General features: G+C 37.7%; 3 protein-coding genes across 9 annotated transcripts; 2 read left to right on the forward strand and 1 right to left on the reverse strand.

The window, feature by feature from the left end:
* Positions 1–4,320: 4,320 nt before the first annotated feature.
* On the forward strand, positions 4,321–6,584 carry LOC129768977 (uncharacterized). Of its 6 annotated transcripts, XM_055770936.1 has the most exons (5): positions 4,330–4,435; positions 4,504–4,541; positions 4,595–4,789; positions 4,846–4,973; positions 5,431–6,584. In XM_055770936.1, the coding sequence occupies exons 3-5, from the start codon at positions 4,683–4,685 to the stop codon at positions 6,582–6,584; spliced, it is 1,389 nt and encodes a 462-aa protein (XP_055626911.1). In that variant the 5' UTR covers positions 4,330–4,435; positions 4,504–4,541; positions 4,595–4,682. The 6 variants fall into 6 exon arrangements, with proteins under 6 accessions (XP_055626909.1, XP_055626906.1, XP_055626911.1 ...); XM_055770934.1 differs by having other exon boundaries at positions 4,321–4,435; positions 4,504–4,789; XM_055770932.1 differs by having other exon boundaries at positions 4,595–4,973.
* Positions 6,585–6,700: 116 nt separating this feature from the next.
* On the forward strand, positions 6,701–10,273 carry LOC129768975 (uncharacterized). 2 transcript variants are annotated; one of them, XM_055770930.1, is made up of 3 exons: positions 6,701–7,311; positions 7,373–8,807; positions 8,909–10,273. In XM_055770930.1, exons 2-3 carry the CDS (start codon positions 7,398–7,400, stop codon positions 9,770–9,772), a joined length of 2,274 nt encoding a protein of 757 aa, XP_055626905.1. In that variant the 5' UTR covers positions 6,701–7,311; positions 7,373–7,397; the 3' UTR covers positions 9,773–10,273. The 2 variants fall into 2 exon arrangements, with proteins under 2 accessions (XP_055626905.1, XP_055626903.1); XM_055770928.1 differs by having other exon boundaries at positions 6,701–8,807.
* Positions 10,274–13,675: 3,402 nt separating this feature from the next.
* On the reverse strand, positions 13,676–16,490 carry LOC129768978 (uncharacterized). The gene is made up of 4 exons (XM_055770938.1): positions 16,259–16,490; positions 15,616–15,944; positions 15,324–15,553; positions 13,676–15,258 (listed from the first exon to the last, which is right to left on the reverse strand). Exons 1-4 carry the CDS (start codon positions 16,259–16,261, stop codon positions 15,122–15,124), a joined length of 699 nt encoding a protein of 232 aa, XP_055626913.1. The 5' UTR covers positions 16,262–16,490; the 3' UTR covers positions 13,676–15,121.
* Between the last annotated feature and the right edge of the window lie 9,803 nt (positions 16,491–26,293).

The raw sequence follows: 26,293 nt of genomic DNA on the forward strand, positions 1-26,293 counted from the left end.
GTGCCGAAAACCGACTCGAATCAAACCGAACCCAACCCGAAACAAGTGGATCCGGTTCGAGAAAGTCGAACCAAAACAAAACGAAGTAAATTAGCGTTGACGACATTGTGCTTCGTGTGTTCGTGACGGCTTCGTGCATTCGATGGGACTTCGGCTTCGTGCACCCGATGGGGCGTATACATTACATAACGAACCGAATATGCCGCCAGGTACTGGCCTATCGGCATCATTCGGCATAATGTGGACGCGCCTGAAGGGGACGAAGATCAAGACAGACACGTCGAGGTAGCCTTGAGAACTACTGCGTCGTACGTATCTCGCTCGAAACTCTTGTGCAAGATTTCTTAGGGTTTCGAAAAACGGAATTAACGAGGCGAAGTCGTTTTCCTATTTCCAGTGTGTCCAACGGGACACACCGAATGCAAGTGCTTTATTCAGTGATTTTGTGGCTTATATATACGCTGCTTAACCTAAGAAATCTACCTCCTAAAGCATGAGGGAATTTTCATTTTCCTCTTCCACATCCTTCTTTTACCGACAATCTTCCCGGGCCGATAAGCGGCCGATCCTGGCATAGAATGATCATATATTTCCCAATGGAAATTCCTAGAACATATCTATTGCTTTTTTCGTCTAGCGGTCTTACAACGCTAAGATCGTAGAGCAGCAATTAGATTTTTATTGTTCTCGTCCCTTCGATATTCTACATACAACGTGGGAGGGATTCTCCTATGCTTTTCTATGTTCTTTTCATTCGAGGTCGTAAATCGTGTTCTATTTTGGCCTTTCTACGCTCCTTCAGAAAAAATGTTATCTTCTATTTGGAAGGCAAGTGTATCGCGCTTATACTCATATTCAGCGGGAATTTAGAAAAATGTCTGTTCCTAACTGAAAAGAAACTTACTGAAAATAGCGTTTTTTACATTGATGTGGAACGCAATTGAATATAAACACAAATAGCTATGAAAGTGTAATGCTATTACGCATGCTATGCTCGCAAACTCTCTGATTAATATGGATCTTTGACCAGACAGCACTCTGAGCCAGCTCAACCCATTTATTGATAAATACGTAGTATTAAGGGATGGGGGAAAGTTTAAAAATAAGAGTACATTTCATTCATTTGGGATTATAGATGAGGATGTATTGAAAAAATATTCGACAGACAAAAATGTTTTTAATTTAAATATAATACTAATTTGATATGGAAAAGCTAATTTTCATTCATAATTTTAGTTTTGAAAACGTTCATGCCTACTGAAACGCTGTTTTGAAGAAATCAAATACTTTTGACGTTTGAGATGTTGGCACCAAAAATAGAGGAGATAGAGGAGGAACCATTAAAGTTAAAATAATTGAACTAGTACCCAGGATGTGTTGCTTTTCAAAGTGGTCTTTTTACGGCGGCTCGACTGCGAAGGAATATATATGAAATATTTCTATTCTCAGATAATTCTATGGCTCAATGTGTGACACCCGGATGTGTGAGCGTTCGGTCATTGATACCCGTCCAACTCGAATCATGAAAACATATCCCACAAATTATCATTCCATCGATCCCCAAGGAATGTGGCTATTCGGAAGAAATGGCTTCGATTCTTTGGACAGGACCTAAACAGCAATACTAAAAACATGTACATTTGCTCGCTTCACTTCAGTCCAGAATGTTTCATTCATATCGATGGCTTGGAAGTGCAATATCGTCGAAAACTGATACAATCAGGTAAATTTGAACAAATCCATATTATAGTTACAATTATTACACAAAACTGTTTAGTTTTAGCTGTTCCTACCCAGCAAACATTAAATCGCATAACAAGCGTATATATAACATCATATGCCCTAAAATTTGGTTGGCGTATAATGCGCCTAACTGGCATATGCATGCAAAAGTGGAGGCCATATACATACATGGCAAATGCTTACCGAATTTGTTTGGATCAATATGCAACTTTGACCGGCTATAATGGCGATTATGTTGGAATTGAATTGCGATCTAATATGAATATATTCATGAATTTTCAAAGCACCAAATACAGCTTTTGCCATACTCATATACGATTTATTACAGACATAGAAAAAAACAAGCAAAATATTTTCGTGAAATGTTTATTATAGCCTCACGAATCGCCATTTTTATATATGAGTATTTATGTTTGTAGAAATAATAATTGTTTGATTGACTTGTGTTGGGGGTGGAATATGAATGTTTAAAATGGCACAGATTGATGTTTGGCGAAAACTGCTCCGATGTGGGTTTGAACTCCGGTCGTCTGGATTATCATCCACCAGCTATCTCGCGCGGCTATCTGAAATTTAATTCAACAGCGGTTAAAACTTTCGAGTGCATCAGCATTTCATTGACATTTCAATATGATGTAATATGTTCTTTATTAGGATCTAATATGATTTACTGTTTCATGATTTTCTTTAGCATGCAACACGATTAACTACAGTACCCAGCAAACATTAAATCGTATAATTTTGCACGTGCCAAGTCTTACAAGAAATCCGAATAAATCATAATCGCATATAATATCAATCAAAGTATGTATCGTGTATATTTGAAATCGCATTAAATGTAAAAACTCGATTTTAAATACCATTATCAAATTAAGTCGCAATTCGGTATAATAAACATCAATTTTATGATGCACATTGTCGTAAAATATATTTAAGCCGCATCATATGCGTATATTACGCTGATGCAGTTTGTGTGTCGTATAAGCGTATAATTTAAATCGATTCAGTACTGTAGTGAATCGTGTTGCATGCTGAAGAAAATCATGAAACAGTGAATCATATTAGATCCTAATAAAGAACATATTACATCATATTGAAATGTCAATGAAATGCTGATGCACTCGAAAGTATTAACCCCTGTTTAATTAAATTTCAGATAGCCGCGCGAGATAGCTGGTGGATGATAATCCAGACGACCGGAGTTCGAACCCACATCGGAGCAGTTTTCACCAAACATCAATCTGTGTCATTTTAAACATTAATATTCCACTCCCAACACAAGTAAATTAAATACTTAATATTTCTACAAATATAAATACTCATATATAAAAGAGGCGATTCGTGAGGTTATAATAAACATTTAACGAAAATATTTTGCGCCATTTGTTTTTTTTCTATGTCTATAATAAATCGTATAAGAGTATGGCAAAAGTCGTATTTGGTGCTTTGACAATTCATGAATAAATTCATATTAGATCGCAATTCAATTCCAACATAATCGCTATTATAGCCGGTCAAAGTTGCATATTCATCCAAACAAATTCGGTAAGCATTTGCCATGTATGTATATGGCCTCCACTTTTGCATGCATATGCCAGTTAGGCGCATTATATGCCAACCAAATTTTAGGGCATATGATGTTATATATACGCTTGTTATGCGATTTAATGTTTGCTGGGTACTAAATCGATTTGAATTATACGCTTATACGACTCACAAACTGCATCAGCGTAATATTCGCATATGACGCGGATTAAAAATATTTTACGACAATATACATCATAAAATTGATGTCTATTATACCGAATTGCGACTTAATTTGATAATGGTATATAAAATCGAGTTTTTACATTTTATGCGATTTCAAATATACACGATACATACTTTGATTGATATTATATGCGGTTATGATTTATTCGGATTTCTTGTAAGACTTGGCACGTACAAAATTATACGATTTAATGTTTGCTGGGTACTGTCAGAAAGGGCAACGATTCTCATGCCTCGAAATCAAAACCGGACGGCTCACCGAAAGGTCTTGATTGACATCATGCAAGAGTAAAAAATAATAAATCATCCATAACATCCGTGGAATTGGTCCAGTTTTCTAATGGGACGAAACATGACTATCCCGAGAGGAATATTCCGTTAAATGAAATTGGGAGCAGGGATCAACATTTCTAATAAAAAAAACCTCGTGATTCTGCTAGTTCTGATAGCTTAATTCAAGCACTGCAGTAGGAGGTATCGGAGAGCTACTGAGAGCTTCAGGAAGCTAAACTCTGAATAACCGAACCACAATTTCCCCTAGGTTTTGATTAGAAAAAAATCTAAATTGATTATCTTTACGCAGCAATGAATAAATGTATACATTTAGATGAAATACAAAAAAAAACTTATTTAGACAATCCATGATATTTGCAAAGCTACACGTCACAGCCTCACTGTTGCTGATGCACTAGTCAGTCCAGACTACCTTATCATATACGTACCCTGATACAGCTGGTATTTATCGATTGGTCAAAAGACTACCGGACATCACTGTTTGTGATTAAAATGTAAACAAACCGTCGAATTGAAATTTCTTTGAAACATAAACAAACAAAGTCCCGTAGTGAACAAAACTTTTGGAATCACCTAGTAAACAAGGCGGGAAAATCGTTGAGGATTTTTGGAAGATCAAGATTTAAGGGTAATTTCAGCATTAAAATTACTAATAACAGTAGAATTCTGCTATACTAGACTATATTTATTTTATAGACACTTCAAACCTAAAAGTTCATTTGCTATATTGGACAGTTAGTAGAAAAATATTCTCTCAAACGGAAAGAAATCATCGTCAGGTTTTCAGTGCTATTTTCACAGTTCCATAACACGCTCCATGGAAGATATGGACGGTTGGGAGGAAGGTAAACCATGCGTTGAGCTGCTCATAGAACATGTTCCGAGCGGCCCGGAGAGAATGGACGATTCGGAGGAAACTAAACCTAGCGTTAAATCTTCTGCGAAACAAGCCACGAGCGTTCACACCACGAAGAGTAAAAATGTATGCATAGTCCCTGGATGTTATACACGGTATGGCCACGGTTATTCATTCCACAGGTTTCCCAAAAAGGAGGAAAAGAAACGATATGACCTGTGGCTGGCCAGACTGCGATTGGTGTATGAACCGTCTCCGACGACAAATGTTTGCAGCTCACATTTTAGCAGTGACAACTTTGTTCCTCCATGTAAGTTATGTGTTTTGACGTAGGATTACGTTGTTCGGGAATACATCAAGGGTACAAATTGTGAAGCAATATGTTGATCGGGTCACGAAAACTGTTGTATTTCGAGTGTTTGTTGCACAACCATTTCTTAATGGGCTTATCAGATTTTTGCAGCAATCTATTTGGACACCCCCTAACAATCTTCTGCAAAATAACAATTAAATATTTTTTCCATAGTTAATTGCAAAATGCAAGCAAGCTGCGGGAGCTCTGCTCGCCACAGTTAGAGGGAAGTCAGTAACGATAAGGTCGTTACTGCAATTAATCGATTCCGATTGCGGTGTTTCTTTTTCAAAGATATTCAAAATCAACATGCAACAAATATCGTAACGTAATCCTACGTCAATTATGCGGTCGTGTCTCGGACGCAACCTTTTAACTTTTCCTGTACATTGTATTTCATTCCACTTTATTTCAGCTCGAAGAAGGATCACCAAACGGGTGATACTGAAAAATACAGCTGTACCGGATATAAATCTACCTCAACCGAAAACTGACCCAAGAAAGGAAAAAATAGCTAAGAAACGTGCTGAGCGAGTAGCCAGGCGGAGTGAAATCAAACTAGAGGACAATCACAATAAGGGATTTGGAACGGATATAATAGAAACAGTGGAATTGGTGGAAGCAGCTGTTCAGGTGAACACGCTTGATTGGGATACACTTTTTCTGAATCGCCGCAGAAAGACGGCTGTTCGCTTCAAAACCGATTCGGAATTGAACTGCTGGACCGGGTTGACTTCCCTCAAAATGTTGAATACCATCGTTGAAGGTTTGTGCTCGTTGGCCGCGTATAAAAAGCGATCACGCCCTATTATTTGTGCGGAAGAGGAAGTGCTTGTGGTGTTTACGAAAATGAAAACGAATATATCGGTCCGTTGCCTGGGAACTCTCTTTAACCTGCATTACCAGACTGTTTCGGCAGTGATACATCGGACAGTTCCATTGCTGAAAATGATGTGCACTGCCTTAATACCATGGCCAACACAGGGAGAAATACACCGCAACATGCCACACTTTTTCCGGCCAGATTTTACGGATGTTGTCGCTGTGCTCGATTGCATGGAAATTCCAATCAAAAAACCAAAATGTCTCCACTGCAGAATCAACGCATATTCGCATTGTAAAGGACATGAGACTGCGAAGTACTTGATTACCGTTACACCGGGCGGGACGATATCCTACGTGAGTCGTGGATACGGCGGGAGGGCTTCGGAGAACCAAATAGTTGTGGAGGAAAATATGCTTGGGAAGTTCAGAATGGGTGAAGCACTGATGGCCGATGACAGATTCAGCATAGAATCCGAATGTGCTCCCTACGGAGTAAAGCTCGTGCGACCGCCTTTTTTAACCGCTCGTCGATATCAGTTTAACGGAAAGGATGCTCGTGAAGGTGTGTCCATAGCCGCGGCATACACCCTCTATGTGAAACGAGCTATGCAACGCATAAAAATGTTCGAAATATTCAACAACGAAATCGATCCACGATTTCTTCCCTTTTTGGATGATATGATATACATTGTCTGTGGAATAGTCAACATTTCCAAGCCGTTTTTGTTAAACATGCGTCTTTAGAAATTGTGTTTTATTTTATTTGTTGTTCGAAAATGCATTTGCAGGGTGTCGACTACCTTGAAAATCCTTGAAAATCAGGGAATATCAGGGAATTCAAATATGGTCAGGGAAAATCAGGGAATTTTACCACAATCAGGGAAAAATGAAATTCGTTGGATATAAAATATAAAAGTTTTTAGCCTTCCAGGTTTTATGTGTACATTTACTTCAGTGTATGTTGTTTGTTTTTGTCTGTGAAAATGGCGCGAAAGTAGAAGTCTTTTACTTTCGTGCAGTTTTTGCCAACTCCGTGTTAAGCCGTTATTTATCAGATACCATCATCTCGAGCACCAGTTTGACAATTGTTGAATGCAACTGACAGCTGATATATTTGCGCTTTCCGAGCACAGCCAGTAAGATAGGCGATGTCACGGGGCTGTTTTTTCGACCATTTGAAAGATGTGTTTGCGTAAGAAGAAATAGAACTGCAAGAATTTAAGTTTGAATTTCGTTCAACGGAAGCGACTGTTGGTGCTCGTAGGCAGAAACAGAACTGCAAAAATTTAAGTTTGAATTTCATTTAATGGAAGTGATTGTTGATGCTCGCTTTGTGTTAAAGTTGAGGTGGGTGAGCCAATTTTATAATCGGTGAATACAGTAAAATAATTTATTCATTATTTTAGCAGAGAGGTACGATAAAATCATAAGGTTGTCTGGCATTCTTCCCCGACTATCAACTGAAGCGAAGGTGTAGTGTACTGACAATTTACAGTGACCTTTTTTACTGATAATTATTATCTTTATCATAGGAAATCCAGTAGAACTTAGTTCGAAATGGCAAGCAAAACCACGTTCCAAGGCGTTTGGTTGCATGACCCGGAGTTTTCATCATGGTTGAAACGAATTGACACTAAGCTAGGATGCGCATACTGTTCTGTATGTTCCTGTGAAATAGTTCTCAGCAACATGGGCAAACAGGCTCTCAAAAGTCATATGAAATCAAAGAAGCATAGTCAACGAACCACAGCCGGAAATATTTTCAAATATCTAATGAGTGATTCACACCAAACGTTCGAACCAGGCACTTCCAAGAATATCGGATTCAGTTGTGCTAGAAATGATCATCCACCTGTGGAATCAGTACCTACTGTTGCGATTCCTTCAGTTTCCTCTGCGAGCATTCTACCTCCTTCGAAAACTATCGATAAATTCATGCTGAAAAACGATACCATCAAAGCTGAGATCCTGTGGTGTTTGGAAACAGTTATGTGTCACAAATCACTCCGCACAGCTGAAAAGGACATGGTAGTATTGAGAACAATGTTTCATGATAGCCAGATTGCTGAGAAGGTTCAACTAGGCCGTGATAAAATGAGCTACATGATGCTGTTTGGCATTGCCCCCTATTATAAATCTGAGCTCGATAAAACTCTGCATAATACAAACTGCATTGTCGTTGGTTTTGACGAGTCCTTAAATAAGACTACAAAAAAGCAGCAAATGGATCTAAATGTCAGATTTTGGGATGAAGAAAAGAAGGAGGTGGTAACTCGTTACATGACCTCAATGTTCTTGGGACGATCTCGAGCAACAGATTTACATGCAGCTTTTAAAGAAGGCCTGGGAAATATCCCTTTAAACAAGCTTCTTCAGGTGTCGATGGATGGTCCCAACGTGAATTGGTCATTTTTACGCGAGCTGAAAATGGACTTTGAACATGGAGAAGAAAGGCTCTTGGATTTAGGTAGCTGCGGATTGCATATTTTGCACGGTGCATTCAAGGAAGGTGTTCGCTGCTCTGGATGGAATGTTACGAAGTACCTGCGAGGCATCTATCACATCTTCAAAGATGTTCCAGCACGACGCGCTTTATTCACATCGTATTCGGGAAGTGCTGTGTATCCACTGAAGTTTTGCGCTCACAGATGGTTGGAAAACATTAACGTAGCACAAAGAGCTGTGGAGATTACTCCTCATATAAGGAAGTTCGTTGAGGGTGTTCAGAATGACAAAATTGAACCAAAATCAGATTCGTACGTCGATGTAGTTGAGTGTCTAAAAGATCCTCTACTGTTGGCTAAGTTGACCTTTTTCAAATCCGTTGCCGCTGAAGTAGAACCATTTTTGCGCGAGTTCCAAACGGATAATCCCATGGTGCCATTTTTGTATAACAATTTGAGTCAAATGGCTAGAAGTATATTGGGAAGATTCATGCAGATCGATCAGCTAAAGAACATCACTCAGGTATATTTAATCTCTTGTGGATAATTCATTCTATCAAATGATTGATCCAATAGCAATTTTATTGCTATTTGAATAAAATTTACTGTTTTCATTTCTTTCAGGTAACAATAGAAGAGATCAATGAAGCCAAGAATCATTTACCAATGAAAGAGATTGTATTGGGTTTTGAAACAAGAAAAGTTTTAAAAAACTCGTCAAAATTGACCCAAAAACAAATTCTGCAATTTCGTCTGGAATGCAAAGGATTTTTGAAAGCACTGATTCTAAAGCTTATGAAGCGATCGCCATTGACGTATCCTGTGACGAAAGCCGCATCCTCTCTTGACCCTTCAGTCATTGATTCCGATCAAAAATTGGCTGGAAAACGATTCGAAAAGCTTTTAACTATATTGATGGATTTTGGTCGTATCAGTGGAGCTTCAGCAGACTTGGCACTGAAACAATATTTAAAATTAGTTGGTAGCAACAAAAGCAACAAGTTTGCCTACTATGATCGGAAAAATGAACGACTGGACCATTTCTGGAAGGGATTGCTATCGGGGGATGAGTTTATGGAACTTTTTACCATCGTAAAAATGATCTGCTGTCTCTCGCATGGAAACGCCAACCTTGAGAGGGGCTTTTCCATTAACGCTGAATGTCTTTTTGAAAACATGCGTGAGGAATCGGTTGTTGCTAAGCGACAAATTTATGACGCTGTATTTCACGCTGGAGAGATAGCATCAATACAAATTTCGAACCAGCTAATTCAACGAGTTCGAAATTCTCACTCCCTTTATATAGAAGACAAGGAACGCCGTAAGAAAGAAGATCTTGCGTCAAATGCGTCAAAGATGATGAAACGTCAACGAGAAGCAGAAGCGAAATCTTTAGAGATCAAACGGAGTAAAATTTTGGAAAACGCACAGAAGGAAGCCGAAAGTTTGCAAGAAAAAATCGCTTTGTTGAAATCAACTGTTTTGTAAAACTCATCCGAATCAAAATAAATAAAATTTTCTGCTGTATTAGTATTTAAGCATCTTTCATGAACTGCATGAATAAATCATGTTCTATCTTTTACGCCGTTTCTCAGTCTTTGTATAATTCAAACAAAAAAATACAAAAAACTCATTTATTGGATTATATTCGCTCATAAATTTACTTGTTCTAGCCTTCATAGATACTTACTAGCTGTTAAAAAACAGAACTAAAATAAAAATTTTGATCACTAGTCTATATCTGGAATTTTTCTGGAAAAGTACTGGAAAATCAGGGAATATCAGGGAATTTTTTTTCGGAATTTGAGTCGACACCCTGATTTGTTAAGTGACAAAATAAAAGTACATTGAAGTAACGTTGTTTTTGTTTTTTTGCAGCAGGGATTCACATGCGTCGATACGGTTAAAGATGTTTTTTTGCCTCAACGTGTGTGGCACCCCCATACATCGAGCTTCTTTGTGAATACAAGCTTCTTCAAATGGTTAATAACGGTTTGATGATTTATCCCCAGCTCTTGGCCGATGCTACGGCTGCTACTATGCCGGTCTTTCTCGGCTAATTCAGCGATTTTGTCGCAATTTTCGACGACAGGCCTTCCGGAGCGTGGCGCATCTTCGACGACCTCTACACCAGAACGAAAACGTTGAAACCATCGTTGTGCGGTGGAAATGGAAACTGTATCGGGTCCATAAACTGCACAAATTTTATTGGCAGCTTGAGATGCATTTTTGCCTTTGTCATAGTAGTACTATAAAATATGTCGGATTTTCTCTTTATTTTGCTCCATATTTGCGACACTATAACTCACGAACGACTTAACCAAACAAAACACTGTCAAGGACTATATTATAGCCTCGCGGAAATACCGCAGGACTTTTTTGACAGCCTAATATTCACTACAGAGGTATTCTCTATCGAATGAAAAATTCTCCTCTAATTTTGAATTGAGAATATTTCATGAAATAATGAACGCACAGCAAACCGATAGTCAAAACTGCCCATCGAAAACTTGAAAATATTTTATACAAAGTCCATTTGTTGCTTTGACGAATGCATTATTTTATAACAGAGCTACAACGTTTCAAAAATCACTCAAAACTTTCGATGTCGCATTTTGCTCCTCTATTTTTTTGTCAAGTGTAGCTCTTTGCCGACTTCGGTATACGATCGGTCACAAGAAATGTCGGTTCATTTACACACTCGATTCACTTTTAGTCGCCAGTGTAATACGAAACCTTTTCCGCAATAGTTCGGGGAATTTTCAGAGAGTACTAATAGCGTAATCAAATATTTTCAATATTTTTATTTTTTCGACTGCTTATTGACCATTCTGTCTAAGCAGTCGTTATTTATTGACCATTCTGAGTGTCTAAGTAGCATTCTACGCAAAATTTCCTCATCTTTCGAATGAACAGTATAACTATTCTAAGTAGCGTGCTTTCTAAATGAGAGTCAGTTCAAGACATAAAATTAGACCACGAAAGAGATAAAAATCCCGAATCAGCTACCTAATCGTATGTATATTTTTATCAGAACACTGGCTCACTTGTTTTAAGTTGACGACTAGTGATGAATGGATAATCTCATGCAAATGTTACTATTCATTCCTAGAAATTGATGAAATGAAAATACTATGGAAAAATGATTTTACACCCAATCATGTATGACAAAGGATAATAATGTCGGTATACATTATTATCCTAAAGGTGGCCGTACACTGTTTGCCCGGAGGTCAAATATTTGATATTTTTTGACAGATAAGGTTTGATTTGATATTTGTACAAACACTATTTTGTTTGCCACTCTTCAATTTTCAACAGTAGTAAACAATATCAAACACCGAACATGGAAAAAATCAACTGAAATATTCAAGGTAACCTAACAATGTACCGACAGGTTCGAAGAACAGACTGAAAAAATATTTTAGGCATCCAATAATTGAATATTTGCTTGTCGTGTTTTGTGTAGAATATATTTGATCAGTACACGTTGACCAAATTTTATCTGTCAAAAAGAGTCAAATATTTGGCTTCGGTCAAACAGTGTATGAGCACCCTAAGACTAACTGTTATTACAGAGATATTACAAAATGTATAGAAAATTATTTGATTGAAAATCATTTACGCATATCATCAAATCTCAACGATTATGGAATCGTTTAATTTTTATAGTTTTGGTATATGAAGATTAGGTTGGCAATGGATGTATCATCATCATCGTCGAATTTCAAAAACCGACCATGTACAATTTTTTATTGACCCAAAATAATGACCTGTGCAAAGTTTCAGCTCAATCGGACATGATTTCTGGGTGCCCAAAAGCGCTTCTTGATGCCAAATGACTTAAAAATGCATGAAACGTCGAGATCTGGTGTCATCTCGAAAAAAAAAGTTTGGGTGAAAATCAACCTTTTGGGACTGAAAATGCATTAAACGTTGTGATCTCGTGTTTCCCGAGAAAAATTTTTTGGCCTAAAATCGACCTTTTTGGGACTGAGAGCCTGGGAGGCAATGAAGGTATGGAAAAAAAATCATCGAATTTGAAGAACCGACCATGTGCAATTTGTTTATTGACCTGTGTTTGTTAAAAATGACCTGTGCAAAATTTCAGCTCAATCGGACATGATCTAGGGGTGCCTCGAAGCACTCGAAATTTTGATTTTTTGGCCACTCAGTCTGTCCCCAAACATCTATTTCGGCCAACATTTTTTTTTCGAGATAACACCAGATCTCGATGTTTTATGCATTCTTATGTAGTTTAGCAACGAAAAAAAATTTGGATTTTTTAAAATTTCTTCACTTACGCCTTGGAAGATTTTCGAGGATAAAAAAATCGAAACTTTGGGCGCTTTGAGGTACCCCTAAATCATGTCCGATTAGCTGAAATTTTGCACAGGTCATTTTTTGGACTAATAAACAAAATGTAGATGGTCGGTTCTTTAAATTCGACATTATTTTTTTTCCATACTTTCATTGCCTCTCAGGCTGAGTCCCAAAAGGTCGATTTTCGGCTAAACATTTTGTTTTCGAGATAACACCAGATCTCGACGTTTCATGTTTTTTTAACTCATTTGGCATCGAAATTTTTTTTTTCGATTTTTCAATCTTCCTTGGAAAATTTTTGAGGATAAAAAAATCGAAACTTTGGGCGCTTTGAGGCACCCCTAAATCATGTCCGATTGAGCTGAAACTTTGCAAACGTAATTTTTTTGTGCCAATAAACAAAATGTTCGTGGTCGGTTTTTGAAATTTGACACGACCATTTTCGCTGGCATCCTAATGAGGATCTATGCATACCCCGTAACTATAAAAGTTCGATCATAGGAAATAGTTTGGTCATTCACGTCAGATACTTTTATAATGTAAATTTCACTGAAGAGTATCAATGATATGAGAAAAAATATATGAACGTTCAACTGGGCAGCCCTTTCAGGCGGCTCAATCCATTTATTGATAGATTCAGAGAAATTCTTGAATGTGTGTTTTTTAATTTAATTTTGAATGTATAGGTGGTTGTATTTAAAAAAAATTCTTCCTGTCCACGTGGACTCAGTATATACCGCCTCCCCCTCTCCGTGGACACTCGTGGGCATTTTCTTACCCCCTACCCCTCTAAAGTTGTCCACATGGTATGTGAACAGTCCCCTAGGTGAATAATAATTTTAAATAAAATATTTTTTTCTGCTTAATCCTCATTTCTTGTTGAATAACTCAACGACGAATTGAATTTGCATATTATTTCTTTTGTTTCAAAAAACCTGATATAAACGAAACATTTTCAGTGATAAAAACGCCTAGTGATATAATCGAGGCGTCACTGTATTAAGTTTGAATTAAGCATAATACTCTTGATTGTGAACTTTGAATCTTGGGAAATAGAGAAAATAATCAATGAATTTTGTTTTATCCCATTTGCTTATTTATTTAATTCCATTAGCATTATAGTTCCATTAGCATTATATTTAACAGAACCGGATTGAATCGTGTACATGTTACATGTTGCTCATATAAATTTCACAGTAGTAGCCATTAAATCGAAATAGTAATTCTTCAGTTATTGCATTGTTCAGCGGAGCGGACAGCGAAGACAGTTGATATGATCGTTGTTGTGTTAATAATAGCACAACCACAACCAATACATGTTTTATGGTGGTTTGACACTCCTTTCTCCTCTCTAAAGAGGAGGAGGGGAGGGTGCTGAACAACTCGAGAACTAATCAAACAAATGGAATCAAACTTAGCATATAGAGGTTTTAGGAATCGATAAACGTTTCTAGGGTAGTTCGACACTCCTCTTCCCTCTCTGCCATGCAAATGAAACACAAACTTCTGCATAACTCGAGAACTAATCAAGCAAATGGAGCCAAATTTGGGATGTGAGGGTTTTCGGGTACGAGAAATGATTGTATGATGGTATGACACCCCTTCCTCCTCTGGAAAGAAGAGGGGGTACCATAAAAATAATACACATATTTCAATCAAACATATTCCACATGACAATTGAAAATCTTCGGAGAACTCTGAAGGAAAATGGGAAAATTCGAAAAATTCAATTCCTATGTGTTCTACAATTACATATTGACAAGCGTTGTTAGTCCATTCGATGTTTGCGGTAACGAAATTGATCTTCGTTCGAAAGTGGAAATGGATTTTAATGTGATAAAACGCACTCCTATATCGTCTTCTATCTATATGAATAAAAATGGATCGCCGAATGTGTTGATAAGAGCAAAACTCGAGAAATTAATTGTCCGATTTAGGGCTGTCTTGGTGCACCCGTGGCCGAGTGGTTAGCGTCCCACACTATCATGCCGGGTGTTCGGGTTCGATTCCCGTTCTGGTTGGGGGATTTTTCGTCAAAGAAACTTCTTCCGGCTTGCACTGTGGTCACGCGTATTCTAGAGCTTGCCACTCCAGAGTACATTCAAGGCGTGTTATTCGGCATAGAAATCTCAACCAAGTATTAATGAACGACGCTAGTTAATGAATACGTTGAGACGGCAAAAGTTCCACAGGGAACGTTAACGCCACTCAAGAAGAAGAAGGGCTGTCTTCATTGTATCATATTTTCTGTATCAAACATTTATTCCATGTAACGGACAAATCTTGCAAGAGAATTGTGTTTGAAAATAATCTGATATTATAATGTCGAGTTTCGGTAGAAGTACTGAAATTTCATAGAAAAAAGTAATTTTAAAGGGTAGAATAGAAGATCAATCAATGAACAGTTTCGCGATTGGACCCACAAACGTGCGCTTAGTAAGGAAACGTGGATGTTATTATAATTAATTTAGGGCAGGACGAAGTTTACCGGGTCAGCTAGTAAGGATATATTTTTTAAATATAGATGTTATCATTTTTTTTTAAATACTGATTCGAACACTCCATAACTTCTACCCCTTCACCGTGAACAAGTGTGGATCTTTCCTTTGGTCGTCCATTTTTTTCGAATGCCAAACTGCTTTCAGGGAATCCTAAAACAACGAATAGAGAACAATACTTATACCAATATAATTTGATCATCGAATTACTAGTGCACCTTCTACGAAAAGTTGAAGAATGGTGTTACTTTCGTCCGGAGTCAGTCCCGCTGGCGGGGCTGGTAGTAAAATAGGAGAAACAACTTTAGCCATATCCTCTGCATTCGTCGTTTTCTTGCAGAACGCCGTCAGTAACGTTGGCCTGTGCATGTCGACAGCAACCTTTTCTGTAATTTCACCCCATTTCTGTCTCAAGTCTGCTGCAGTAAGCAATGGAACCGATGGAAACCTAAACACAGAATAATCAGGACTATTGTCAGTTACATTCAAGAGAATCAGAAACACTCTTACATTAGAAGATGGTTCAAAACTGCCATTATGTGCTTGCACTTTACCATTCCAGCTTCGCACGAACACTGCAAAGTCCACTGTTCAAAGACAGGTCTGGTACGGATGGAAATTTTGTGCGGCTCAGACCGCGGTGACGATGACTTTAAACAAGTGGCAAATATGGTGACGCCGTCCTCGTGTACGGTTCGGACTCCGACCAGAAGTAAGCGGTTAGCTTGAAACACACGTTCACCTTCGATTATCAGCCAGCTTGCTCCTGCGGCGTATTGAATGATATCCGCAAGTTGTACCTTCACCGTCAACATCAAAGTTTTTGCCTCGTTGGATGCCTGTTTTCGAGGAAATATAACAGTTTCTGATTAACTTTTCATTACTTCGAAAACATCGCTGGAAATATATTTTATTTGAATACAATAAAGTTGCTCAAGTTTTTCTTTCGTAGATTCAAGAAAAAGCATCGATACATTGATTTTGATTTATACTTTCGATCCGGATGGGAAGCTACAATCACAATTAATAGATAATATAATAGTGCAATAAGCACTATTTTTGAAATACAAATAACGAAACAACAATACAAGAAGAAATTGAACGAATAGTTAAAAAAGATTGTACATTAGGTACATTAACATTTATTACTTACCATTGTTGCTGAAAGCTATAAACCTTCGAAATAACGTTGAACAAAAAGTATGAATTTTATGCAGCGTTTGTTTATGTTTACCTCACAATACCGAATTGACAAAACAATGTCGTCGCGGCGGATTCCCTGAAAGCCAGGTATCTGACGCGTTGTCATATTTTCGATGCCACAATCTCGAGCCATGGATGCCAAGTGATTTTGACGTAGGACTACGTCTTTGATTTCTATATAGGGGGGTCACTCTACGGAAAAAAGTAACGTTTATTAAGAGTTTTCAAATGTTATAATATATACCATTAGGCTAGGCGCCAATTGAGAAGTGTATAGCGCTCGTAAGCGAACGTGAGATTACCAACACGACTCATTCGTGCCACAAACGTAGCGTGGTGGAGCGCATATTGAGTCGCAGTTTGGTGTAAATAACATGCCACTCGCATACAATGACCGATTAACACAGAGTTACGCGATATATTTTTTTACTAACACAATCACCCGACCAGTACAGCCATACAGTGTCAAACCCACGGCGCTATATGATTGTTCACCAACACAACTACCACAATCGGCATGACCAGCACGAGAAACTGTGGTTCAGCCACAGCGTCGCGCGAGTCGTGTCTCACGAGCGCTCCACCATCTCGCGTCATCTGGCCAATTTGCGCCGTTCTATCTGTTCTCATTAGCCACAAAAACAGGTGCCAAGTTACTCGCGCTATATGCGTCTCAATTTGCGCCTTGCCTTAGACGGAAAATTTATCCAGCATTTTTTCGCCTGAGACATCAACAGTCGAAATAATAAAACAAGTGAGCGGTTTGACAAATAGAAGAGGTATGTTTTGCGAGCGGAGGTGAAGGTAAATCATGTATTATGCATTCTTTCTCCAACTTCGTTCCCATGAATGTTGTATGTAACACAAAATTGAACGAATAATTGTTCTATCTAACTAATTAGCAAGATGTTAAAGTAATCAGATGCAAGATTTCATGTATCACTGAAAATTCATGCAAGATTTCGTTCATAAATTAACAAGAGGCAGCGATTATCATGCGAAGATTTATTGAGATCTGCATTACATCGCGCCACAAAAATGAAATGAAATGAAATATTAATATTTTTCAGGACTCATATTCATAATTCTCAATGACTCAATTCCTTCTATGATAGATTAAGCAGTAGAACCAATACGACTTGATTGTGACTGTCTGCAAGCGAACATTATTTCACCGAAAAAGCTACTGCTCTCGATGCCTTAGAACAAGACTAATAATAGGAATAAGACAATAGAAAGAAATCACAATACCATAGCACGAAATCGTGAGTATTTTCAACTTGTTTTTTTTCGTTTCTTCCCCATAAATTTCATATTCAATGTAATCAATGACGATATTTGTTTTTGTTTACCGATTCACATATACTGCATCTACCATTCCACTCTGTTATTTGTCCCACTGATATTCATTAATCATTTTCAGTTAGACAGTTGAACTTCCTGCCAGAAGCTTATTGTCTTTCTTTGTTCGTTACAAACCGTTTGAAGGTTATGAGTACATACAACAAACGGCCCTATTCAAGGCTACTGTTTAGAGTTTTAAAAGAGATTTCTGAACAATGAAAAGAATTACATTTAAAATAACCAAGTGTTCTGAACAATCACAGTCCTACGTCAAACTTCCGTCCGTGCCCCTAGGCTCGGACTCTTCTACTTTTTCCAGATATCTTCACATGGTACGAAAAATATTATTAGTTATGAAACTAAATTCATTACTAAATTCTGAACAATGTTTGATAGATTATTTAATATTTATTCTAATTGATATTGATTGTGTTCATTAAACTGACCTTGCGGTATTGAAGTTTATTGGCGTGGGACTATGTCTAACCAGAGTATATGGCGGTGAAATGAAAACCTAAACACAGAACATGCAGGAAAAAATGAAAGATTCCGAATGCCTATAACTCGAACATTTCGTAATAGATCGGGAAGGTGTTTGCATCAACTGATAGGAGATATTTTTACGCGTCTATCACCATTATTAAAATGTTATTTTCCATGAGATAAACAATTGAATAACGGTAAAATGTCAAGCGTTACCTAAACGCCCTAATTGCCAGCTTTTGATTGCCCCGATTTACGGTTTCTCCAACTTGAAGACTTGAAGTCAATGTACCTGTGGGAATTCGCTTCGCAAATACACACGCAGATAGGAGGTGTTTTTGTTCCCACCGAGCTGTGTTTCCCTAACACGGACATTGAAATCAATGTGCTTGGGGGAATCCGCTTTGCAAATAGATGCAAGTAGGTGGTATTTTGACACAGTTTTATCTAGCTTTCTCTGTAATTTGTATGTTTGTAACATGTTTGTCTGTAGCGCTTTACCACATCAATAGAAATTTGACCCCCTTTCTGTTGACCGATGGATCTGAAATTTGGAACACACCTTTATCTCTGCAGTCATTATAAAACTGCGTATTTCATGATTTAAAAAATCCAAAATGGCGGCCATTACAAAATGGCGGATTACATATCTCAAGCCCCATTCATATGGGTTTTCCCAAAATCCCATCAATATGAGTGCCAATGAAAAGGATTGACTAGTAGAACACAGTTATTTTTAAAACATGCAAATCCAAAATGGCCGCCACCACAAAATGGCGGATTACATATTTTCTCAAGACAAACCCCGCCAAAATGGATATCAAATGAAGGGGCTTGACCAGTAGATCATAACTATTTATAGAAAACTCAAATCTAAGATAGTCGCTATAACAAAATAGACAATTGCTTTTTTAAATGGTTTCATTCAACTTGACCTGTTTGTATGTCTGTAGGGTTAACCCGTATTAATGAAAAATTAACCCCTTTCCTTTTGACTAATTAAATTAAAAAAAAGGGTGTGATAACTACTAACTGCTACTCGCCTAATTATTTTTTAACTTTTAGTACATTATCTGTATTACTATTATGTGCGAACCGGAATATATGTTTTCCCAAAACATACTTCTAAACTGAGAAGCCTGGGAAAATTGTCATTTCAGATACTAGAGGTGAATGAACTTTCACGGTTCGAGAACTACGTAAACATGAGAGATGCAATAATTCCAGAGGGAAATGTTAAATACAATGATCGTTTGACAATTCTTCCGTTCACATATTTTGGTAGTACTAGGCATCATATCAAACGTAAAAGGACGGTCATAAAATTTACGAAGAACATAATCTATTACAACAATGCATGAATTGATCTTAAATGGCAACTGTTCAAACTTATTACTTACAAAGCAAATATGTTGAATTCAATTGAATTCGTAAATTGTTTCATTCAATCGATGGTTAAATCAATACAATACAAATGCTTACTAAAACAACGGTAGTCCCACGTCAACCTTGCGTTTCTATCACCCATTTTTTAATTACGGTGAACAAAGAATATATCGCGTAACTGTGAACTAAATTTTATTAGTTTAGAAATTATCATTGACTTCATAAACCGTTGATTGAGAGAATATCCTCCAATTCTACTACAAAAACAGAACTGTGATGGGTGTTATATTAGTGTGAGCTGTACGGATTCAAGTGCCAAAAAATAGAATGGTTGATTCTCATTTGTTAAACATTTTATAAAAATTCACTCAATTTGTTTATTTCTCACTAATTTTTTAAACGGTGTGTAACCGGAGAATCTTCAATTTGCAAAACAAACGAGTAAAGTCTCCATTGATTACTAAGGAAAAAAAAAGACGGGTGGGTAATGTCGGGGACATAACCCGAGTGACGTAGGACTATACAAAAGGGGCAGCTTTTGCTAAATATGTATTTTAAATATATTGTTTTATTTTCTTCTCCTACGTGAATACCTACCTATCTACCTGAAAAATAGATTAGTTTACTGTTTACTCTTTATGAACATGTTGGGGGTTCTGAAAAGAACCTTTCGTGTTGTGTTTTTGCGTTTTTTACAAACTTTCTCAATTTTTTCTTATAGTTAATCTTATAGTTGATTTTTGATTTTTTTCTGAAAGCTTTGTACTTATTAAATGTTCAACGCCGGGCATCTTTCGGCGTATGCACATATCGTACAATTAAAATGATGGCTGTGATAGGGAATGCATAGGTGGCCATCAGCTCATTCACTATCATATATTTCACTATTGAGCACATTACCGTACCTTAAACTGTGGTTTCGGAGACGAATGAATTGTAAGATTTGTAGTCTCCGCAAACAAAGTAAATAAAAATGAAAAAGAACTGAAGTTTTGGAGACGAACTCTTCGATCTGTCGAGAAATAAACGAGCTATAAGCGTTCTGAAAAATCAACAGTAAATACAGGGACGGATGAGCTTCGGATTAAAGTCCTTTAAAATAAGAACAGAGCAGCAGCAAATACATAGCTCATCATGTTGCTCCTTAGTTATGTTTCTATACAATGCAGATGTAACGTCAGTCAATTTTCAACATCAGTTATCAACCAAAGAAAGCAGTTCTTGGTAACGAGAAAATTCGTTAATGCCATCCTGTATACAATGTGTTGTAAATTGAAGCCACTTTTAATTCGGAAACCATGCATGGGTTTGTGAAAACTGAATGATCAATTTCAAAGACCCCAACCACCAATAAGTTCAAGAACAAGCATAAACAAAATATTTATATTATGTCATATTATGTCACTTTAGAATGCATTGGTATTGTGAAAAACTTTTAATAACTCTTCTTTGAAAGGTTTAATGGCCCTGAAAAGCGCCGTGTTTTACGGTGGCTGGTTTTGCTACCAAAGCAGTCTGTATAAACAAACTTTTTTCTTCTTCTACCTGCTGCCGTTTTGCGATTGCGTTTGCCACTCGCTGAAACTAGTTGTTGCCACCGAACCGAATGTGCTCTGTTCTGTAGGCGGGTTTGCTTATTGTCGTGAGCAGCTTTGCAAGCCAGCTCGAGCACTTCGGCGGCCGAAATTCTATAACCGCTATTAGGTACACTGGTGCTCCGGCACCAATCCGTTGATGCGATGTGATGTGAAACGATGTCATACAACCACACTGATTTTGTGTGATTACCAACATTGTAATAATTTCCTTATATCCCATTCTTTTCCTGAAAAATTATGTCACCCTTCTAAACTCGAGTCCACCGCGAGTAATCGGTTACCCACATTACTAACCATAGATTTAAGAAAATTGTTTGTATATATATAGTTTTAAAAACATATTTAAGAATTCGGCTCCTTTAAACTTACGTAACTGAGCCTGTAAAAATAAACGAATTAAAAAAAAACCACACTGATTTACGGTTCGAAAGAGAATGATATATTTTTCAGCGGATCCGCGCGTTTTGTACTTTAGCGGTACACGCTCACAGGATAGAGACAAATCGGCAGACTCAGCCCAAGGGGCGAGTCCAACGAGACGAACAAATGAGCGTTAAAAGGCAGCGATGGCAAAAATATACATTCATTACGATTTGTTCGCTCGTTGGATTCACATGCAAGCTAAAAAGGGTCCTTTTCAGGATCACAAAATTATCTTTAATCTAAAGAGATTATTGTTTTGTTATAACTCGATATCCCCATCTTGTTCGGCTGAACCTTTCTGTTTAGCGATTGCGTTTGCCACTCGCCACAGGATTCACATTTGGAAAATTTCTTCCCATCCAGCTTGTGACATGCTGTACAGTAAATTACATTTAATGTGACGTGCCGAAGCACCACTAAGTGTCGCATTGGAGGCGATTTTAACCTGTAATTGAACATTTGCGATGGCAGTGGTACAGCTTTCACAGTTGGAAAATTTCTTCCCATCCAGCTTGGGACATGTTGGGTCATAACTTGGACCCCGAACTCTATGTTTACAAAAATGTTCAACTAAATATGTCGCATTACAGGTCCGTCCAATTAGCTAAATGTCGAACTAAATGTATGTAAATGTAAATTGCAATTTAAGAATTGGTGAAAATTGAATAATCGAGAAAGTCTCCAACCATCAAGAATCTCAGCACAACTGTTAAATTCTCAAACTCATCATCTTCTGGCAAACAAATTATGAAAAAATCAATTTGTGTTTTATTATTATTTTGGATAATATTTTAGAATGCATTGAACTGTATTTCGTACCATCTTTTGTGAAAGATTTAAAAGCCCTGATAAGCGCCGTGTTTTATGGAATGGTTCCAATTTAGAAAACTTAGTACTCGTGGTTTTGAAAAAAAAAACATTTCGAACGCCCTCGATGCCTGCCGCCTTGTTCTGGATTTGCGACCAAAGCAGTTTGTATAAAGAACAAACTTTTTTTTCCGCTACCTGCTGTCGTTTTGCGATTGCGTTTGCCACTCGCCACTCGCTGCAACTGCCTGTTGTTGTCTTGATGTCCACCGAACCGAATGTGGTCTGTTCTGAATGCGGGTTTTCTTATCGTCGCGAGCAGCTTTGCCAGCCAACTCAATCACTTCGGCGGCCGAAACTATATAACGCTGGCTAGGTGGACTGGTGCACTGGTACTAACGCGCTCGGCCTAGCTACCCTTGCGGAGCAATTGGCGGATACACTTACGGGGAACTGGAGACCAATACTGTTCGAGCGGGATTTTGCCTTTTCCTTCACTTTTCCTCCTTTGCCATGTCCAGACATGGCTGCTTGTGTTGGTTTGTTGATGTGATGTGATGCGAAACGATGTGGTGTACGGTTTGGATGAGAATGATCGTTACGGAAGGAAGGAAGGTCTTGTATTATAGAGACTTTAAACTTTTGCAGTTCATTCGTCTCTAGCCTTGAGAAAAGCCCTTTGAAAACTCTACTCTACTTTACTCCAGCGCTACCACCTCCGCCCTCTTGCATTGAGAAAGGCACTCGATCCCTCGCCGTCCAGCTCGTCCAGCAACGATGTTGTCCAGTCGGTATCCACACAAAGAATGATCGTTACGGCAGCGGAGCGGGGATTTTTAAGCTGACTGGCTGGCTCGAGAATTACGCATGTGTGAGACTGCGATCAATGTTTCGTTCATATTTTTTCTTTTTCCTTTTCAATCGTGCTTCATTGTATTTCGCTGCTGCTCTGGTTGCCCGTTTTGGTCGATACGATTTGAGGAGCACAAAATGGACCAATCAAAAATGGGCACATAGTGCATTCGGACAATGCTTGTTATTTCACAATTATTCAATTATTTATCTCAAGAAAAATGAAATGTTATTCATTATGATAGATGCGTAGATATATTTCCTATCAATTGATGCAAAAACCTTTGCGATCTATTGAGAAATGCTCGAGTTATAAGCGTTCCAAATCTTGCATTTTTTCCTACTTGTTCAGTGCCTAGATTTTCATTTCACACCCTATATTTTCCGGTTAGACGTAGTCCTACGTCAAAAAAACAAATAACACTGAGCGAATGACATTAAGGCAAAAGCCTTACTTCTATTGGCCACATTTCCACCCAATAGTAGAAATGTTATGGGAATAATATCTCCCAAAAATCCACATACACTATCATACTGAAATATCTTCACATACTTCATAATTTCTGGCATTTCTCGTCTCGAGCATCGAAAACATTAATGGTCACCGGTTTCTGTAATTTTTATTCAAAAATGTCATCAAACAGAATGTAAAAAAAAATGTAAATGTTGTTATGGAGATTTCGATTTTGATGAACATAATTTTGCATCCTAATTTCACCGGAAACAAAAAGTGTTTTTGTATATTTTTCTAATTAAAGTATAAATTGAAAAATATCAAGCGTTTTTTAAAATTCCGTGTCACCAGGAACTGCTACTAATGAGTTGATTATTAAATTTATTCTCTTTGGTGTGGTGTTCATCCTGTTCAAATTACGTAACGCAATTCCTATCTCTAACACACAGTGAGTAACGTACGATACACCCTTTTCGCGTTATGAAAATTGTACATAACGCCTTTCTAAGATAATCACCCTATTTCGGAACCAGATTCGACTTGAAATTAGCACGGTATTGCATTCTGAGATTAGACAGGCAATGTCGCCTCCTTTTGCATGTGACGATTGGGTTTGAATCTGGGATGGATTGTAGAATGCAGAAGTCCATCTCGATCGGATTGCGAAGTTTTAAATCCGTTCGGGTTCGTTCGGGGAATATGGGTGAATATTCGAAGCGATAGACAGGCGAATCGATCCAGCATGATTCGATCGAAAATCAATCCGCAATCCGGCCGCCTTCGAATCAAGACGGGCCTAGATAGGAGGGGTGGCTGTTTGTTAACTAAGTTTGATAAGGGGTTGGTATATGGACAGTATGGTATGGGAATTGTTTGTCTGAAACGAAAGAGAGGCTGATCACAATAGTCTGAAATTCTGCGTTGCAGCTGAAAAACCGCAACAACGAAGATATACGTTTTGCGTATAGAAAGGACGGAACCTTTGCAACCCATAGTACGTGTTGAATAGAGTACACAAACCATGCACAAGCGTATTGTGCTTTGCTTACAAACTAAATACAGTAGACTTTCAAAATGATCACAGAGTGATTTGGGTGTATTGACTCAATCGATGTATGGTCTCGTCTGTGGTTGAAAATATAGCTGATTAATCAGTTGGTGTTATCCAGTACAATAGTTGCTTTACACTATGTTGCTTCAATCTCTACTTCACATTTATAAGAAGAAGTTTAAAATAACGTGGAGCCGAACGCACTGCTCTATCTGAACCCCATCATTCCACAGTAATAATTACCAGGGGCCGAAATCTTCGAAAATGAAAAATGAAAATCGAATCTCCTTTCAGTAGCTTCGTTTCGACTAGGACTACTTCGGCATTCGCTGTCAACATAATTTGAATTAACTAGAAAATGAATTGAACGGCATTCCGAGCGAGGATGACTGATGAACTATTCTAGTCAATGATTATTCTAATTGACGTGACTAATGAATACAAATCTGCCCCTTCATTCAACTGTCTTCAATCGACACTTGTACTTCCCCTGACATGAATTTTGCTACCCGCGTACTCAATCTTATTTTTACGTTCATATAAAATGAATAAAAAAAATGCCAATTTTCCCAGGCACATTGGTTGTGATGGTTGTGTTAGGGAACAAACTTCGATGGGAACAAAAATTCCTCCCACTTGCATGTATTTGCAAAGTGGAATTCCCCCAGGTACATTGATGTTAAAGTCTGTGTTGGGGAAACCGTAAATTAGACTAATCAAAACGTGGCAGGTAGGGCGTTTAGATAACGCTACAGTTGTCCAATTGTTTATCTCATGAAAAATAACATTTCATTCATTGTGATAGATGCGTCGAAATATTTCCTATCAATTGATGCAAACATTTTTCCGATCTTTTAAGAAATATTCGAGTTATGAGCATTCGAAATCTTTCATTTTTTTCCTGCATGTTCCGCGTTTAGGTTTTCATTAACCCTATATATTCTGGTTAGACGTAGTCCCACATCAAAAACAGGGAAGTGGGTTATATCTATGGTATAACCGCAAGGGTGACGTAGGACTATCGTTGATTTAGAGATCATTTGTTTGAAGTTGAATCTAAATCCATTCTGAATGAATGAATAAATAAATAATTGGGGGACTTCGAAAACGAGAGCGTTACGTTGGAGGTACAAGGTTTTATGCATCCAATATTGGATACGAAAATATCCTACAGATGGGGAATAATCTTCAGAAGCTTTCCTGCTGATTGCACTTGATTGAAAAATCACAAAACCAATTGTATTTGGCCGCAGTATTATATGGGTAGAAAACTTTTAAATAAACTCTTCCGCTCGAATGTAATTTTCAAGTCCAAGGGGAACTGGCAGATTATTTTGCAGTAACGATGACATCTTTCCGGATTCTTCTCGATTCTTCTCGAAGTCCACCACCAGTGGTTAATGCTAACTCGATAACCACCTGTTAATATCACTTGATTGACAAATATTTGGTCGCAGTGTTACATGGATAGAAAACATTAAAATAAACTCTTTCGCATGAATGTATTTTTCAATTCACAGGGAACTGGCAGATTATTTTTCAGCAACGATTAGATCTTTCCGGAATTTTCACGATGCTGAATGGCAT

This window comes from Toxorhynchites rutilus, chromosome 2 (genome assembly GCF_029784135.1).
Source record: "Toxorhynchites rutilus septentrionalis strain SRP chromosome 2, ASM2978413v1, whole genome shotgun sequence".
Taxonomy (NCBI): domain Eukaryota; kingdom Metazoa; phylum Arthropoda; class Insecta; order Diptera; family Culicidae; genus Toxorhynchites; species Toxorhynchites rutilus.